This window comes from Microtus pennsylvanicus, chromosome 2 (genome assembly GCF_037038515.1).
Source record: "Microtus pennsylvanicus isolate mMicPen1 chromosome 2, mMicPen1.hap1, whole genome shotgun sequence".
In the NCBI taxonomy this organism is placed as follows: Eukaryota; Metazoa; Chordata; class Mammalia; order Rodentia; family Cricetidae; genus Microtus; species Microtus pennsylvanicus.
In genome coordinates this window covers 4074907-4087742 of record NC_134580.1, presented here as the reverse complement: position 1 = coordinate 4087742, position 12836 = coordinate 4074907, and the positions used below count along the sequence as shown (strand labels likewise).

The 12836-nt window shown below is 56.4% G+C and overlaps 1 protein-coding gene across 3 annotated transcripts; it reads right to left on the bottom strand.

Annotated features, from left to right (window-relative positions):
• Positions 1 to 218: 218 nt before the first annotated feature.
• Positions 219 to 12053, bottom strand: Rhpn1 (rhophilin Rho GTPase binding protein 1). Of its 3 annotated transcripts, none has more exons than XM_075959546.1 (16): positions 11769 to 12053; positions 8077 to 8192; positions 7058 to 7186; positions 6882 to 6957; positions 6127 to 6204; positions 5648 to 5772; positions 5395 to 5561; positions 5017 to 5210; positions 4454 to 4610; positions 4266 to 4373; positions 3664 to 3858; positions 3022 to 3098; positions 2722 to 2868; positions 2479 to 2640; positions 1614 to 2049; positions 219 to 1388 (listed from the first exon to the last, which is right to left on the bottom strand). In XM_075959546.1, exons 1-15 carry the CDS (start codon positions 11847 to 11849, stop codon positions 1876 to 1878), a joined length of 1986 nt encoding a protein of 661 aa, XP_075815661.1. In that variant the 5' UTR covers positions 11850 to 12053; the 3' UTR covers positions 219 to 1388; positions 1614 to 1875. The 3 variants fall into 3 exon arrangements, with proteins under 3 accessions (XP_075815661.1, XP_075815660.1, XP_075815662.1); XM_075959545.1 differs by having other exon boundaries at positions 223 to 1388; positions 4266 to 4376; positions 11769 to 11973; XM_075959547.1 differs by lacking the exon at positions 219 to 1388 and having other exon boundaries at positions 1734 to 2049; positions 2518 to 2640; positions 4266 to 4376; positions 11769 to 11973.
• Positions 12054 to 12836: the final 783 nt, after the last annotated feature.

Sequence of the window (12836 nt, the reverse complement as noted above, 5' to 3'; positions counted from 1 at the left end):
CGGTCAGCAGAGTGTGGCATCAGGCTGTGGCAGCCTAGAGTCACTGTGTAGGTGAGGGGCAGCTCCTTCCCTCGTCTTGACAGGCCATCCAAGGTGTGTGTGTGTGCTTGCATGCCTGCTTGGGGTGGGGGAGGAGTGGGGGAGGGGAGAGCCCTCGCATTCACCACCCTCCACAAGGGCTGCCCAGCCTGTCTTCTCTGATTATCATGTAATGGCCTCCTTGACACACTGTTTTATTAATAAAATTAACAAGAGCTGAGGCGCTTGAGTGACCTTGGCCATTCTGCTGCACTGGAGATTGTCCTAAGAGGGCAGGTGAAGAAGGAGGGGACACACCTGGGTCCCCTGGGAACCTCGACTGCTTCGGAAGGAAGTTGTGCTTGGATCTTCCTGACTCACGTGCTTATGGTCTACCTTTGTCCTCGCTAGACCGTGATGCTGACGTCCGCCTGGGGTGATGTGCAGCGGGACACTAGACTGTGTAGCCAGACCCGAAGCATAGAATCGGGTACTCTTACCTGGGAGCCTCACAGAAGAGATTGGAGGATGTAAGGGTGTGGGCTGCTGACTGTGGAACTGGCTGCCTCTCTTTTCTGGTCCTTCCTCAGATTCACGGGGCTTGGATGAGCTCTAGCCTCCTAGGGCTGCATGAGTGGGCAACCGCTGCCCCCTGGTGGTCCCTGGGAACAAGTTCCCCATCTGTTTTTTGTTCTAGTTCTGGGGATTAAGCCCAGGGTTTCATGCACCTTGGGCAGTCTTTCTGTTCCTATCCTGAACCTTCCACGGCCTTTGAGGAAGAGCATCTCCATGGTTTTGCCGTACACAGTTTAGGGTTGCTTCCCACATGGTGCCCCCATCCTGTCCCTTTGGAGTTCAGGTCCTGAGCCCACTCTTCTAAGAGACCTGCCCAGGCCTGCATGGGAGCAGCTGGAACTGGGCAGCTGGGTGGCCAGAATACTTGTTTCCTGGACAAAAGGTCGGACTCTGAAAGTTGGGGCACTATAAGGAGGCTGAAGATAAAATGCCTTCGCTGGGACCTCATACGGAGAGAGACCGGCAAGGGAAGGGAGGTCAGAGAGGTGATTGGCAGGGCCTCTCTGCAGCAGGCCTGCTCTTCAGGGTAGGAAGACATGTCTGAGGGGACATTCCCAGAGCAACTGGACCTGAGGATAGAGCCAACGCAGCAGCAGAGTAGATGGGGCACGGCAGGGGCCAAGAGGCTTGGGCGGAACAGCACCAGCCCTGCTGCCCTCTGCAGAGGGCAGCCGTGGGAGCACTGGAGTGACTGGGGCATCCCTGGTGCAGGTAAAGAGGCCATGGTCTCAGGGAGCACTGGAGTGACTGGGACATCCCTGGTGCAGGTAAAGAGGCCATGGTCTCAGGGAGCACTGGAGTGACTGGGACATCCCTGGTGCGGGTAGAGTGCCCATGGTCTCAGGGAGCACTGGAGTGACTGGGACATCCCTGGTGCAGGTAAAGAGGCCATGGTCTCAGGGAGCACTGGAGTGACTGGGACATCCCTGGTGCAGGTAAAGAGGCCATGGTCTCAGGGAGCACTGGAGTGACTGGGACATCCCTGGTGCAGGTAAAGAGGCCATGGTCTCAGGGAGCACTGGAGTGACTGGGACATCCCTGGTGCAGGTAAAGAGGCCATGGTCTCAGCACTGGGCTCAGACTCCTCTCATCTGACCGACATTTTTAATAAACATCTCTAGTTCTAAGCAAGTGTGGGGGGGGGCGGCCTGTTGGTGCCCTAGCGCAGAGGGCAGGACGCACTAAGTACACCTGGCTAGCTGGAGCTGGTTACAGAGTGATGGACACAGCAAAATGGCCTCCACAGCCACCCGGGGCACGCAGGGGTCCAGGGTGTCCAGCTCAGGGACAGGTGACACAGTTCCTGTTCGTGCAGGGGTCTGGTTGGCTCCCAGTCTTGCTTTGTTTGTTCTTGCGGCTCCAGGCAAGGATGGGCCAGGGGCGGGCACGGGCAGGCATCGGTGTCTCGAAGCCACACTCTCTCTGACTCCACAGCAGTGCTGGTCGTCGGGGTCCCTACAGGGACAGATGTGGTCAGCCATTATGGCCTGCCCTATCTGTGGCCACCCTGGGAAGAGGGCAGAGCCCTCTAGGAGTGATAGGCATTTTAGGAACATGTTGGGGACATCTGAAGTGGCCATATAAGGCTGCTTGCCATTCAACCCTGGAATGGCCTTGTTGAAAGGATGTGACCTCTGGAATAGACTGGTTTAGAAGCCTCTAGTCTGGGGACAAACCCCCACTGATATGGGCTGTGGGCTTCATTTGGAGCAGGATGATAGCCACACTGTGGAGGTACCATCACAGGTGAACACTGCCCAGGAAGCCACCTCCACTGAAGGCCACCTTCCCACCTTCGCTCTGAGGCCTCTTGGACAATCAAGAGGAAGGCCAGGGCTGGGTAGGGCTGGAGTTTGGGGATCTTCTCCCAGGCCAAGGATTCACCGTGCTACGTGGCTCAGGGCTGGGCAGCAGGGACACGACCTGCAGGCTCACGCCGTCCTCGCCCATGCCCCTCAGCTGCGCCACCACCTCCACGTGTTTCCACCACTTGCAAGGGCGCCCATTCACAGACACGATGTAGTCGCCCTCCTTCAGGCCAGCGGACTATGGAGAACGCGGATCAGTGAGGCGGTGGCAGACTTTGATGGTCTGGGATCTCAACACCAGGGGCCGGAGGACCTTTACCTCAGCCTGACTCCCAGGAACAACAGCAGCGATCAGGACAGGTGAGTCTCCCCGCAGTGTGAAACCAAAGCCACCCTCTCCTCGGGTCATGCGCACTGGCCCTACCAGCTGCCACCGATTCTTGGTTGAGAACACAGACAGGGGTCCCTGGAAGGAGACAAGTGGTAGAGGCCTGGCTGGGTGGCAGTCAAAGAGCCCTGACCTGCCTGGCAAACCTATCTTAGCCTATATCCCCTAGGACAGAAACAGTTGAGGGCCAAAGGGAAGGGGGACAGAGGGAGGGAGAGCGGGCTTGCTCACCAGTCGATGGAAGAGGTCAGTCACCTTCACCTGGGACAGGCTCGGCATTTTCACCTCTGGTGCTTGGTGGGTCTTGGCTGACAGATCAGGAGGGAAAAGAGAATTGGAACCGAACCCCAGACTCTTGAACCTCCCAGAACCAGAGTTCCACGGATGGGACTTGGCTCAGTTCAGAGGAGTGTGTGGCCCTCAGTTGCAAGTGGGACTTTCCTGGCTCCTCAAAGCCTGGTGTTCCCACTGACAGCCAGGGCTATACTAGTTCCCCAAACAGATGATGTATGGAGAGACTTCTAGGGATCCACCTGGAAGCCCCAACTGGCACTGTGCCCCTCTCCCCTCTTGCCTTGCAAGAACCAAGAAAGCAGGGAAGGGGATGGTATGGGATGCTGGCCTGATATCCTCCCAGGGCTCCACTCCGCAGCCCAGGCTGTCTCCCCACCCACCCAAAGACGTTTTCACTATGCCACCCAGGCTGTCCTTCAACTCTGTCCTCCTGACTCAGTCTCCCTAGTGCTGGGCTGGGACCATAGGCATGTGCCACCACACCTGGCTGGCTGACGGTCCCTCAGCAGTAGCTGCAGGGGCTCAGCCTGGCTATTTGACTGACATCCTCATCCCAAAGGACCCTCCCTGGCTGCTCACGCTGGATGTCGGGGGCCTCCACAGCCTCGAAGAAGTCATCCTCACGCTCGAGCTCTGAGTACTTGGCTAGCGATCGCCGCAGTGCCTGAGTTACCACAACCTGTAGCAGGTCTACCTTCCGCAGGACTCGGCACAGAGTGTGAAGCCGCAGCGCCTCCTCCTGGCCCAGGATGGCGCGCTTCAGGTGGGCCTTCGCTGTGCACAAGCATAGCACTGTCACGCCCACCCCCCCCCCCCACAGACCCACATACATGTGTGCATGGGTGCCCTACCAACTGGCCCTGTCAAGCTGGGCACACACACACTACACATGAATGTACGGGAGCCCTGCCAAAGGGCCCTTCCCAGCTGGTTCCCAGACCCTCTGTCTCATCATTCATCAGGAGAGGGAAAGGGTCAGACAGTGTTAGCCAAACTAGGAAAGTTCTGCCAAGCCAAACAGTAGAGCAAGGGAAGAGTTGTCCCCAGTATGTACCCAGCTGCCCAGCACTCCCAGGAGCCCCTCTCTCAGCAGCTTCCACCAACCCAGGGATGCCAGCTGATGAGTGACTATGGGGGCACCCTGCCACGATTGGCCCAGGGCCCTGTCTGTGATGCCTCACCAAGCTTCCTGCGCTCTTCCGGATGCTGCGGCAGTGTGGGGCCTTGGGGCTCACAGGTAGCTGAGGGCTGGAAGATGCGCTCCTGCCCTGGGAGCTCTCCCTTGTCGGCTGCTGGGGGTCAGAGAGGCCATGAGTGTGAGCAGAGAGCCTCTGTGGGCTCACACAGGCATGCGGGGTGATGCACTCACAGGAGCCTTCGCAGAGGGCCATGGCTGTGTGGTAGTGGGCCAGGGCACTGAAGTGCTCAGCCTTGACATGTGCCAGGTTGGTCCAAGAGGCGGGTAGGTGGTCTCGGACAGGTGGCTGGGCCATGACCCGGTGCACAAGCCCATATTCAGCTGCCACCTGCCAACAGGCATGCTGGTCCAAATGGAGCCTCTGCCTTTCTCTGGGCCCAGGGAGCTCAAGGGGCAAGGCCAGTCAACCCCTAGTAGACAGCCTAAGCTCCCTGCCTACGCACCCTGGGCTCCACCTATTCTGCCCCACATTCTGGCAGCCTCTCCCTAGACTGCTAGCCAAGCCAGACAGGGACATCCAGGGCTTCGGTTCCTGTTCTCAGGACCACACGCACTGGGGCAGCCACTGGCATTAGGGAAAGAGCACTAGATGCGGGTGCCTCCTTTGTGGTTGCCCATTCCTGCCTGACTTGGGTCCAAACCAACGCTGCTCAGGTCCCGCTGAGCTCTGCTCTCTGAGTGGCCACGGCTTGGCCATCTCATTGAGGTTCCCAGGCAGGGCTCCCTGGCCTTACCTGGGCAGCTTCCTGAGCCAACTGCAGCTGAGCTGGACAGCTATCAGGTGTGTCAGAGGCCCGCAGCAGAAGGCCCTTGAAGATGCACTCTTGTGCCTGAGCAACCATGAGCTGCTCCAGCATGGAGAGAGCCGCGGTGCTCATGTCTGGGCTTGGAGCATGGGAGAAGTTCTCCCTCAGGAGTCTGAAAGCCCCTGAGGATGGAGAGAGTGCTCAAACAGACAGGGACCTCCCATGCCCACCAGGACTACCTTCTGAACTTCCCACTAGAGGACTTATGTGCTAAGTTTTTCACGCAGGGAGGTCATGTCCACCAGCCGTATTTCCTGCCCCAGAGATGGGCACCATACCCCGCCTACTATGGTCAACAGCCCTCACCAGCAGCCCTCTGGAAAGCCTCAGCGGCATGGCTGGTGCCCTCGGTGCAGGAGCAGTCCTGCCGCGCTCCGATCTGCGTGTGGAGTGCCCCAATGTTAAACAGTATACTGCCCTTCTCGAAGGCCAGAGCCCGCTGCTGTGCCGGGACCCCCGTGAGCGAGTCGTACCTGTAGTATGGTGTCAGGATGGGTACAGTTCCCATAACAACCTGGCCTCCCATCCCAGGGCCTCCACTTCTGTTGCTAGCCCTTACCAGTGGAAGAGCAGCCTTGGACTCCTGGCAGGGCTAAAGAAACGGGCATCCAGGAAACAGAGCTGGCTATAGTAGGCAGCAAGCAGATCCAGGCCGACCTCGTCCCTGCTGGGAGTCCTCGTGGCCTGCAAGGGAGAATTCAGTGGGGCCCAGTCCCAGGATCCACTACTCATGATGCCATCCTCAAACCTCCCTGGCCATCATCTCCAAGGAATACTTGACACCCCAGGAACTTTGAGGGCAGCCTGGCACAAAAGGCCAAGGAGGCCCCGGGGAGGGAACAGGCAGTGCCACTGCCCAGACCAACAGAGCATGGCCAGAGTAGAGTCACCAGGTCCTTCCATGAACACTGGCTTTGCCTATCTCCCAGGTTTCCTAGCATGTGGGGGCTCCATGTGAACCTCTGCACTGAGATACAACCTATGACTTGGCTTCCACTTCTGCCCCCGGAGCAGCAAGAGAGGAAGCAGCCCACACACCTGCCGTAGGTCCTCTAGTTCCTGGATCTCTGTCTCATAGGAGGTACCATCCTCTCCAAAGTGCTCAGAGATCAGCTCCTGTTGGAAGAACAGGTATTGCCCTTGGGGCATGCCATGCCTGGCAGCCTGCTCTGGGGAGGGGAGGGGCCAGGGAAGAGCAGGTTGTCTGTATAGTTGGGGCCAGGGAAGGGCTGAGGACCTGGGGGCTGTAACACTGGCGGATGCTGACGCTTTGGTTCCCAAGTCCTGGGTTCCAAAGACAGAACTGGACCAGGATTCTTGGGGTGCTATTTTACACACATTCTTTCATCTGCCACCTTGAAGACTCAGACACTGAGTCATAAGGTCATGTCCTTTTCCCATGGGACCCAACACACCCGGAAAGAAGAGACATGGAATGTTCTGGGGTCTGAACGCTCTCCAGGTCACTCAGGAGCCTCTCAAAGAACAGGTGATGGTGACGTCCTTGAGCCAGGAGACTCTCTGCGTGGTGGTCATACTGGGGATCCCAGAATGATGAGGCCCTTCATAGCCATTCTAGGGCAGGGCCCCAATCCTAACCTTTATCTAACCCTTAGCCCAGGTTGACATCAGAATCAGGCAGCAGGAAGGTAGTGCTAGCTCCTGGTAGGGCAGCCCTTCCTCTCCCCATCCTCAGCTTCCTCACCTGTTCAATGGGATGACTAGATTAGGGAGCATCTAACCCCAGCCCACCTCAAGATCATGTCCTTCAAAGGTCACAGGCCAGCACTTACCTTCAGGGGTGTGGCCCAGTCCAACTCCTTGGTTTCCTTCAGGCCCAGGGGGATCATGGGAATAGTAACACTTTCACTAAAAGCAGAAATAGGAGCTCTGGAGACCTCTCCCAAGGCTCCCTGCCCACCGCCGCACCCTCCACACATGTGGGCGTGCCCCGCCTGGTGTCTCACACCCTTCTGGCTGCTCTGCATCTGCACTGCGGCCCAGCTCTGCCAGCTCCTCTTTCAGCAGCTGCAGGTTGGAGTTGACATAGCTCAGCTCCAAGGCGACTGTCTCTCGGACCCAGGTGTTGCTGGTGGCTCTGGGAGAGGGGAGAAGACCCATGCCTGAGGCAGATCCAATGACCCAGACCCCCAACAGTTCTCCTGTCCCACCCAGGCTTCAGAGTCCACCCACAGGGTACTGCTGGGCTAGACTCCACTGCTGGAGTCAGGGTGGCAACAGCTAAGTAGGGCTGGCTCAGAGGTGCCTTCCTCCTCTTTTTTTAAAAATTTATTTATCTTTTATTTTATGTGCATTGGTATTTTGCCTACACATATGTCTGTGTGAGGGTGTCAGGTCCCCTGGAACTGGAGTTACAGACATTTGTGAGGTGTCATGTGGGTGCTGGGAATTCAACCTGGGGCCTCTGGAAGAGCAGTCAGTGCTTTTAACTACTGAGCCATCTCTCCACCATCCCCCCTTCCTCTTCTATGATACCTCCTCTTACACAGCTCATTCTCCAAAGCCATTGTGATTCCAACACAAGCCAACCCTCCCTGTGTCTGTACTGGGCCCCAGCACAGGGAGCAGGAGGTCTCTGGTGACAGAGAAGAGGAGGATGTTGGGGGGGGGGGGTCATAGCCCTGGGCTCCCTTACAGAGTACAGAGTGGTTACTGTGTTTAGAGGAAGCTGGGTCAGAAGATCATTTACAAGGTCCTCAGCCTTGGAGTGCTCAGCCGCCTACCATACACAGCTTCTGAGCATTCTCCAAGGCTCACCAGATCCTGTTGGGCCTCCTAAGGAGGCTTTTGGTTCCTGACCAAGCATATGTGGGGAGACCTAGAGGTGGCAATGGCCTGGTTTGTCTGTGAGGGTCTAGGCTGAATGGTAAAGTATATAGTGAGGCTACTAGGACCCAAGTGGCAGCCACGTCACGCTCATCTGCCCATCTGTCCCCAATCCAGGGCCCTGCAGTAGCAGGTGCTCACCTGTAGAGGTTCTCGGCACCTGTCCGCATTCGCAGCTCCTTGCTGATCTGCTGGTGGAGCCGAGCCCTGTGGCTCTGCAGCTGGCCAGGCTGGTTCTGCATCAAGGAGTCATAGCCCTGCAGGGAGGATGACGGTGGTGATGACCACAGAACCCCCATCAGCATAGCCTCTGCCAAGATCAGGGGACCTGAGCCTGTCCCTAGGAAAGGAAGTGGTCACTGTGGGCTGGATCCTCAGCTGGTATCACAGGGAGGGGCTGGGCAGGCCTGGCTGGGAACATGGGTGAGATGCTTCCCCACAATGCTTCACGGATGCCATAGACTGAGCCTCATCCCCAACATCTAATTGGCTTCCCCCATATAACCCCTTTCCTAACACCGGGTTATCCATGGTCCCACAGTTTAAAATATGGTGTGATGGGGCTCTGGACATAGTTTTATGAAGAGATGGCTCATTGGTTAAGTGCCCATACTATTCTTGTAGAGAACCCAAGTTTGGTTCCTAGCTAGCACCCATGTCACAACTGTCTGTAATTCTACCTCTGGGGGATTCCAACACCTCTGACCTCTGAGAACACCTGCATTCATATGCAAATAACCATACACAGACATGCACACACATAATTAAAAATAAAACCTCTTAAAAATTAAAATATGTTGTAATCTCCATCAGGAGGCCCTTTCTGCTCGTCCCTGCTGGAACCAACCTTACATGCCCTGAGGACTCACCAGCTCATCTATACGGCTGGTACAATATGCCTTGGAGGTCTGGCCATCTTTCCAGGGAGCTACTACCAAAGCCCAGGACAGGTCCCTTTTATTTTATTTATTTTTTTTTTTTTGTTTTTCGAGACAGGGTTTCTCTGTGGTTTTGGAGCCTGTCCTGGAACTAGCTCTTGTAGACCAGGCTGGTCTCGAACTCACAGAGATCCGCCTGCCTCTGCCTCCCGAGTGCTGGGATTAAAGGCGTGCGCCACCACTGCCCGGCTGACAGGTCCCTTTTAGAGGGACCTGGCCTGCGCTCTGCCCACAGGGTTTTCCAAGTAGTGTCCATTCCCACAGCACTAAGAACATGGCCACCAGACAGTCATGAGCCTGTGCTGCTCAGGCAGAGGGGACTGGTCTGTGACACAGACAGCTAGGCATTGGGTTCCAGTGTGTCTTTGCCAGCCCCAGAGGGAGGAAAGCTCCTCCTGTGTAATGTGAGACAGGTGGCTTGAGTTATCGGTGACATCCCCTCTTTCCAGCCACAGGCTCAGCAGCCATGGCCTAGAAGCTTCCTCCCAGAGACTGTCAAGGAGTGGGGATGAGTGGTGTTGTATACAGCTTTAAGTCCTCCAAGCCCTGCAAGGTTCTTACCCTGCCTGGGTTAACCCATCAGCCTAAGACTCGGTGGCAAAGATTTTGTAGAAGGCAAAGAAATATGTGCACTAGTGGTCACAGGGACCGGAAGGCTCCAGTCCAAACGACACAGTGGTGTGTGTGTGTGTGTGTGTGTGTGTGTGTGTGTGTGTGTGTGTGAGCGTTAACCCTGACACTGCCAATACTCATCATGCATTTAAAGCGTGGCCTCCTGTCATGTAAGAGTCGTCTCAGCACCTTGCAAGGGTTTAAGCAAGGCTTACACCTTGGCATGGATGGAGTTCCTGGAAGGCAATCACCTTGATTGTGGTCCCAACCTTCCCAAGGAGCCAGCTTTCCAAGAGAGGCTCATGTCACTGAAGAGCACCCACAGAAGTGGCATGTGGGCTCACTCTGAAAGAAGCCGGCCATTAAGTCATCCTTGGGTGACCACAGAGAGGTGACTCACTCTCTGGATAGCTGGCACAAGACAGCATAGGGGCAGAGGAGGTCTAGTGCTGGACCCACAACGTACTGCCTCCTCAGGACCCATCCCTATATGTGCAGAATGGACACTGGGGCCATGATAGTCTCCTCTCTTCCAAGCCACTAAGTAAAAGACAAACATCTTTCCGAGATCCTACTACAAAGGCTCTGGAGTCCTAGGTTCTGGTGAGCAGCTAGAACTGCAAACATGCTGGGCAGTAGGCCTTAGCCCAGTGATGACCCACGGCCCCATCCCCTCCCCACCCCGATGGGGAGTTGCACCAGCCAGCCACTCTGAGCTCTCTAGGCCCTGGGCCTGTTCTCGGCCTTCTTAATTTGGTTCATTCAAGAAGGCCAAGCCAACCTGCTAACCTGTGTTGGCAGAAGGACAAGATAAGCAAGCCAGAGACAAATCTATAGGGCTGGATGGATTCTAGAAGCTGATGACCTACACCCAGTTTTCCATACTGGGTGCCATCTCTCTCCTGGTGCAATCTCCCCACCCTCTGGAAACAAAAGCTACCCATGGTGGCAATTCCTGTCTAACTCTGGGAGAGCTTGCCATCACCTTTGACACCCCAATAACAATGGTCCAACCAGGACAGGGTCTGACCATGTCCAGAGAGGAAAGAGATGAGAACGGAGAAACAAAACCTCCCACCCAGTGGCCTGAACTGGCCTGCCCCCCAGGATTAGCAGAAGAGAGGGGACAGTTATTCCCATACAGGCCTGGGAATAGAAAGAAGGACTAGGGTAGTCCCAAGCCTTTCCAGGCTCCCCCACTGAGTCGGCTCTTTGGGAGAGTCCCACACTCTTGACAGGAAAGCTGCCCAATGCAACAAGCACTCCCTCCAAAGGGCACCCACAAGACATGGCCAGCCTGTGAAGAAGAATTTTTTCGTGGAGTACATGGTGTAAGCTGTCTCTCTTTTCCTCCCTCCCTCCCTTCCTCTTTCTCCCCTCATCCTCCCCCATCTCTCTAGTGCCAGCTAGTCACTGTGGCATGAGGCATGCCAGGCAGGAGGGAGCCCTTGAGAGATCTGTCCAAGACTGGGTGCCCTCTCTCTCCTCCCTCCCCTCCCCCATCCGCTAGGAGACCTGAGCCACATACACACAAAAGATGGATAGAATGAGCCAGGAGCAATGTGCAGTCTGACACCAGGAAAGAGGAAGGGCAAAGTGCCATGGCAGACACCTGGGAGTAGTGACTGGAGCCTCTGCTTAGCAGCAGCCCCCTGGGGTGGGGGGGTTGAGTAGGAGTATCACAGAACGTGCACAAACACTAAGAAACTTAAACACTCACGGATCCCTAGGAAACACCTAGACTGGGGCCACAGAGTGAGATCAGCCTAACACCCCCTAGACAAAGAATGAACAGGTCTCCATTCTACCCCTCTTTACCCCGGGATTCCTGGAAGCCCAGGTACCCTCATCCCCAGAGACAGGGGTTTGGGAGCAGGTGTGTGTTCTGGAAAGTGGCAAGAGGACAAAAGGTTTCGCCCGCTGCTACAAACTAACATCTAATGGTCACCCACTTCCTCACGCGTGCATGCAGAGGCACTGTTAAGGAAAGGAGGCTACACGGGTGTCAGAGAAAACACCTGCTCGGTAGTGGAGGTGAGGGAGTGGGGGCTGTCATCGATCAGAACTAACTTTTTTGGTTCTGAGAACCAAGGGGATTCCTCGCTTCAGGTAGATCACCCAGTCCTTGGCTGCGCCACTGACATTCCCACCGAGCTGGAACACAGGCTCTGGCCTCTCCTTGGGGTCTTAGTTTCAATAGTCCCAGGAAGGAAAGGCCGCAAAGGCCGCGCCACACAGCACGGGACAAGAGGCTGGGGATCCACACCCCTCCTCAGCCCCCACCTTAGGGTTGCTGCTGTCCTCCTGCAGCCGGTCGCTGTCCTCCCTGGCGCCCGGGTCATCTGGCCTCTCCTCGAGGATCATCGTCGCCTGCCTGGACGCTGACCCCCAGAGGCCGTGAGCAGCAAGTCCCTCGCACTCCTGGGAGGAACACCCGCGCTGCCCGAACTGTCCGGTCCTGGAGAGTGCGACTGACCGGCGAGGCAGGGCGCGGGCCCCGCCAGCAAAACTTGGCTCCGTCCAATCAGACTTGACTGCTGCTCCGATCGACAGCAACTACAACTAACCAGAGTGAGAGAGAGGCAGGCTCCTGGTAAGGGATCTGGTAACCCCTAGCAACCAGGGCCGCTGGCCGAACACAGTACGCATGCGCCACACTGGCTGCTGGGCTTGCGGGAAAGTTAGGAAAAGACTTGCAGAGCTGGGGGCGGCTAGCGGGCGCGGCTGCGGCCCCTGCTGGGACTTCAGTACTTTATCTCGTCACCCCGGCAACGGGACCCTCCAGGACTGCTCTAAAAATGTTTACAATGGGGTTTTTAAACGGTTTGTTAGAGACAAGTGCTTGTGCTGATTCTTGAACAATGCCGGCTTTCTTCCCTGCACCGCGGACGGAGTAGAGCAGCGCTGCGGTCCCCTTGCTTTCAGAACCGCCTCCAGAACCCTGGTTATGCATTCGCTTCCAGAGCACGCATCCTCATCGACCTGCTTGTTGTTCCAGAACCTGCTTGCCTCCTGGGCCTTCTGTTTTGAGAACTGGACTTTTTCCAGAACCCGAGCAAGCACTTCTCAGATTCCATGTGGTCTGGCTCACAGGGAATGAACAGAGAACACATCCTAGAAGTTAGTGGCCTGCCCTTTGTCAAGCCGTTCCAAAGGTCAGCCTCCTCCACCCTGGTCACTGCTTGTCCTTACGGAGTCGGCTCAATCTCCATTCCCCCAAGCCCCCCCCCCCCAACCACCACCAAAACACACACTGGACTCTTATCCCTAGCTCTAAATCCTCTCAGCTAAGCTCTTGGATGTCCCCGAGCATCTACAGTGGGCACCCCCAGAAATATATCTCTTATGGGC

Coding starts and splice junctions, on each gene's coding strand:
- Rhpn1 (XM_075959545.1), bottom strand. CDS start 11,849: ATGATCCTCGAGGAGAGGCCAGATGACCCGGGCGCCAGGGAGGACAGC. Junction 4,611..5,016: donor TGGCTCAGGAAGCTGCCCAG/GTAAGGCCAGGG, acceptor GCCTGTTGGCAG/GTGGCAGCTGAATATGGGCT. Junction 2,869..3,021: donor CTGACCTCTTCCATCGACTG/GTGAGCAAGCCC, acceptor GTCTCCTTCCAG/GGACCCCTGTCTGTGTTCTC.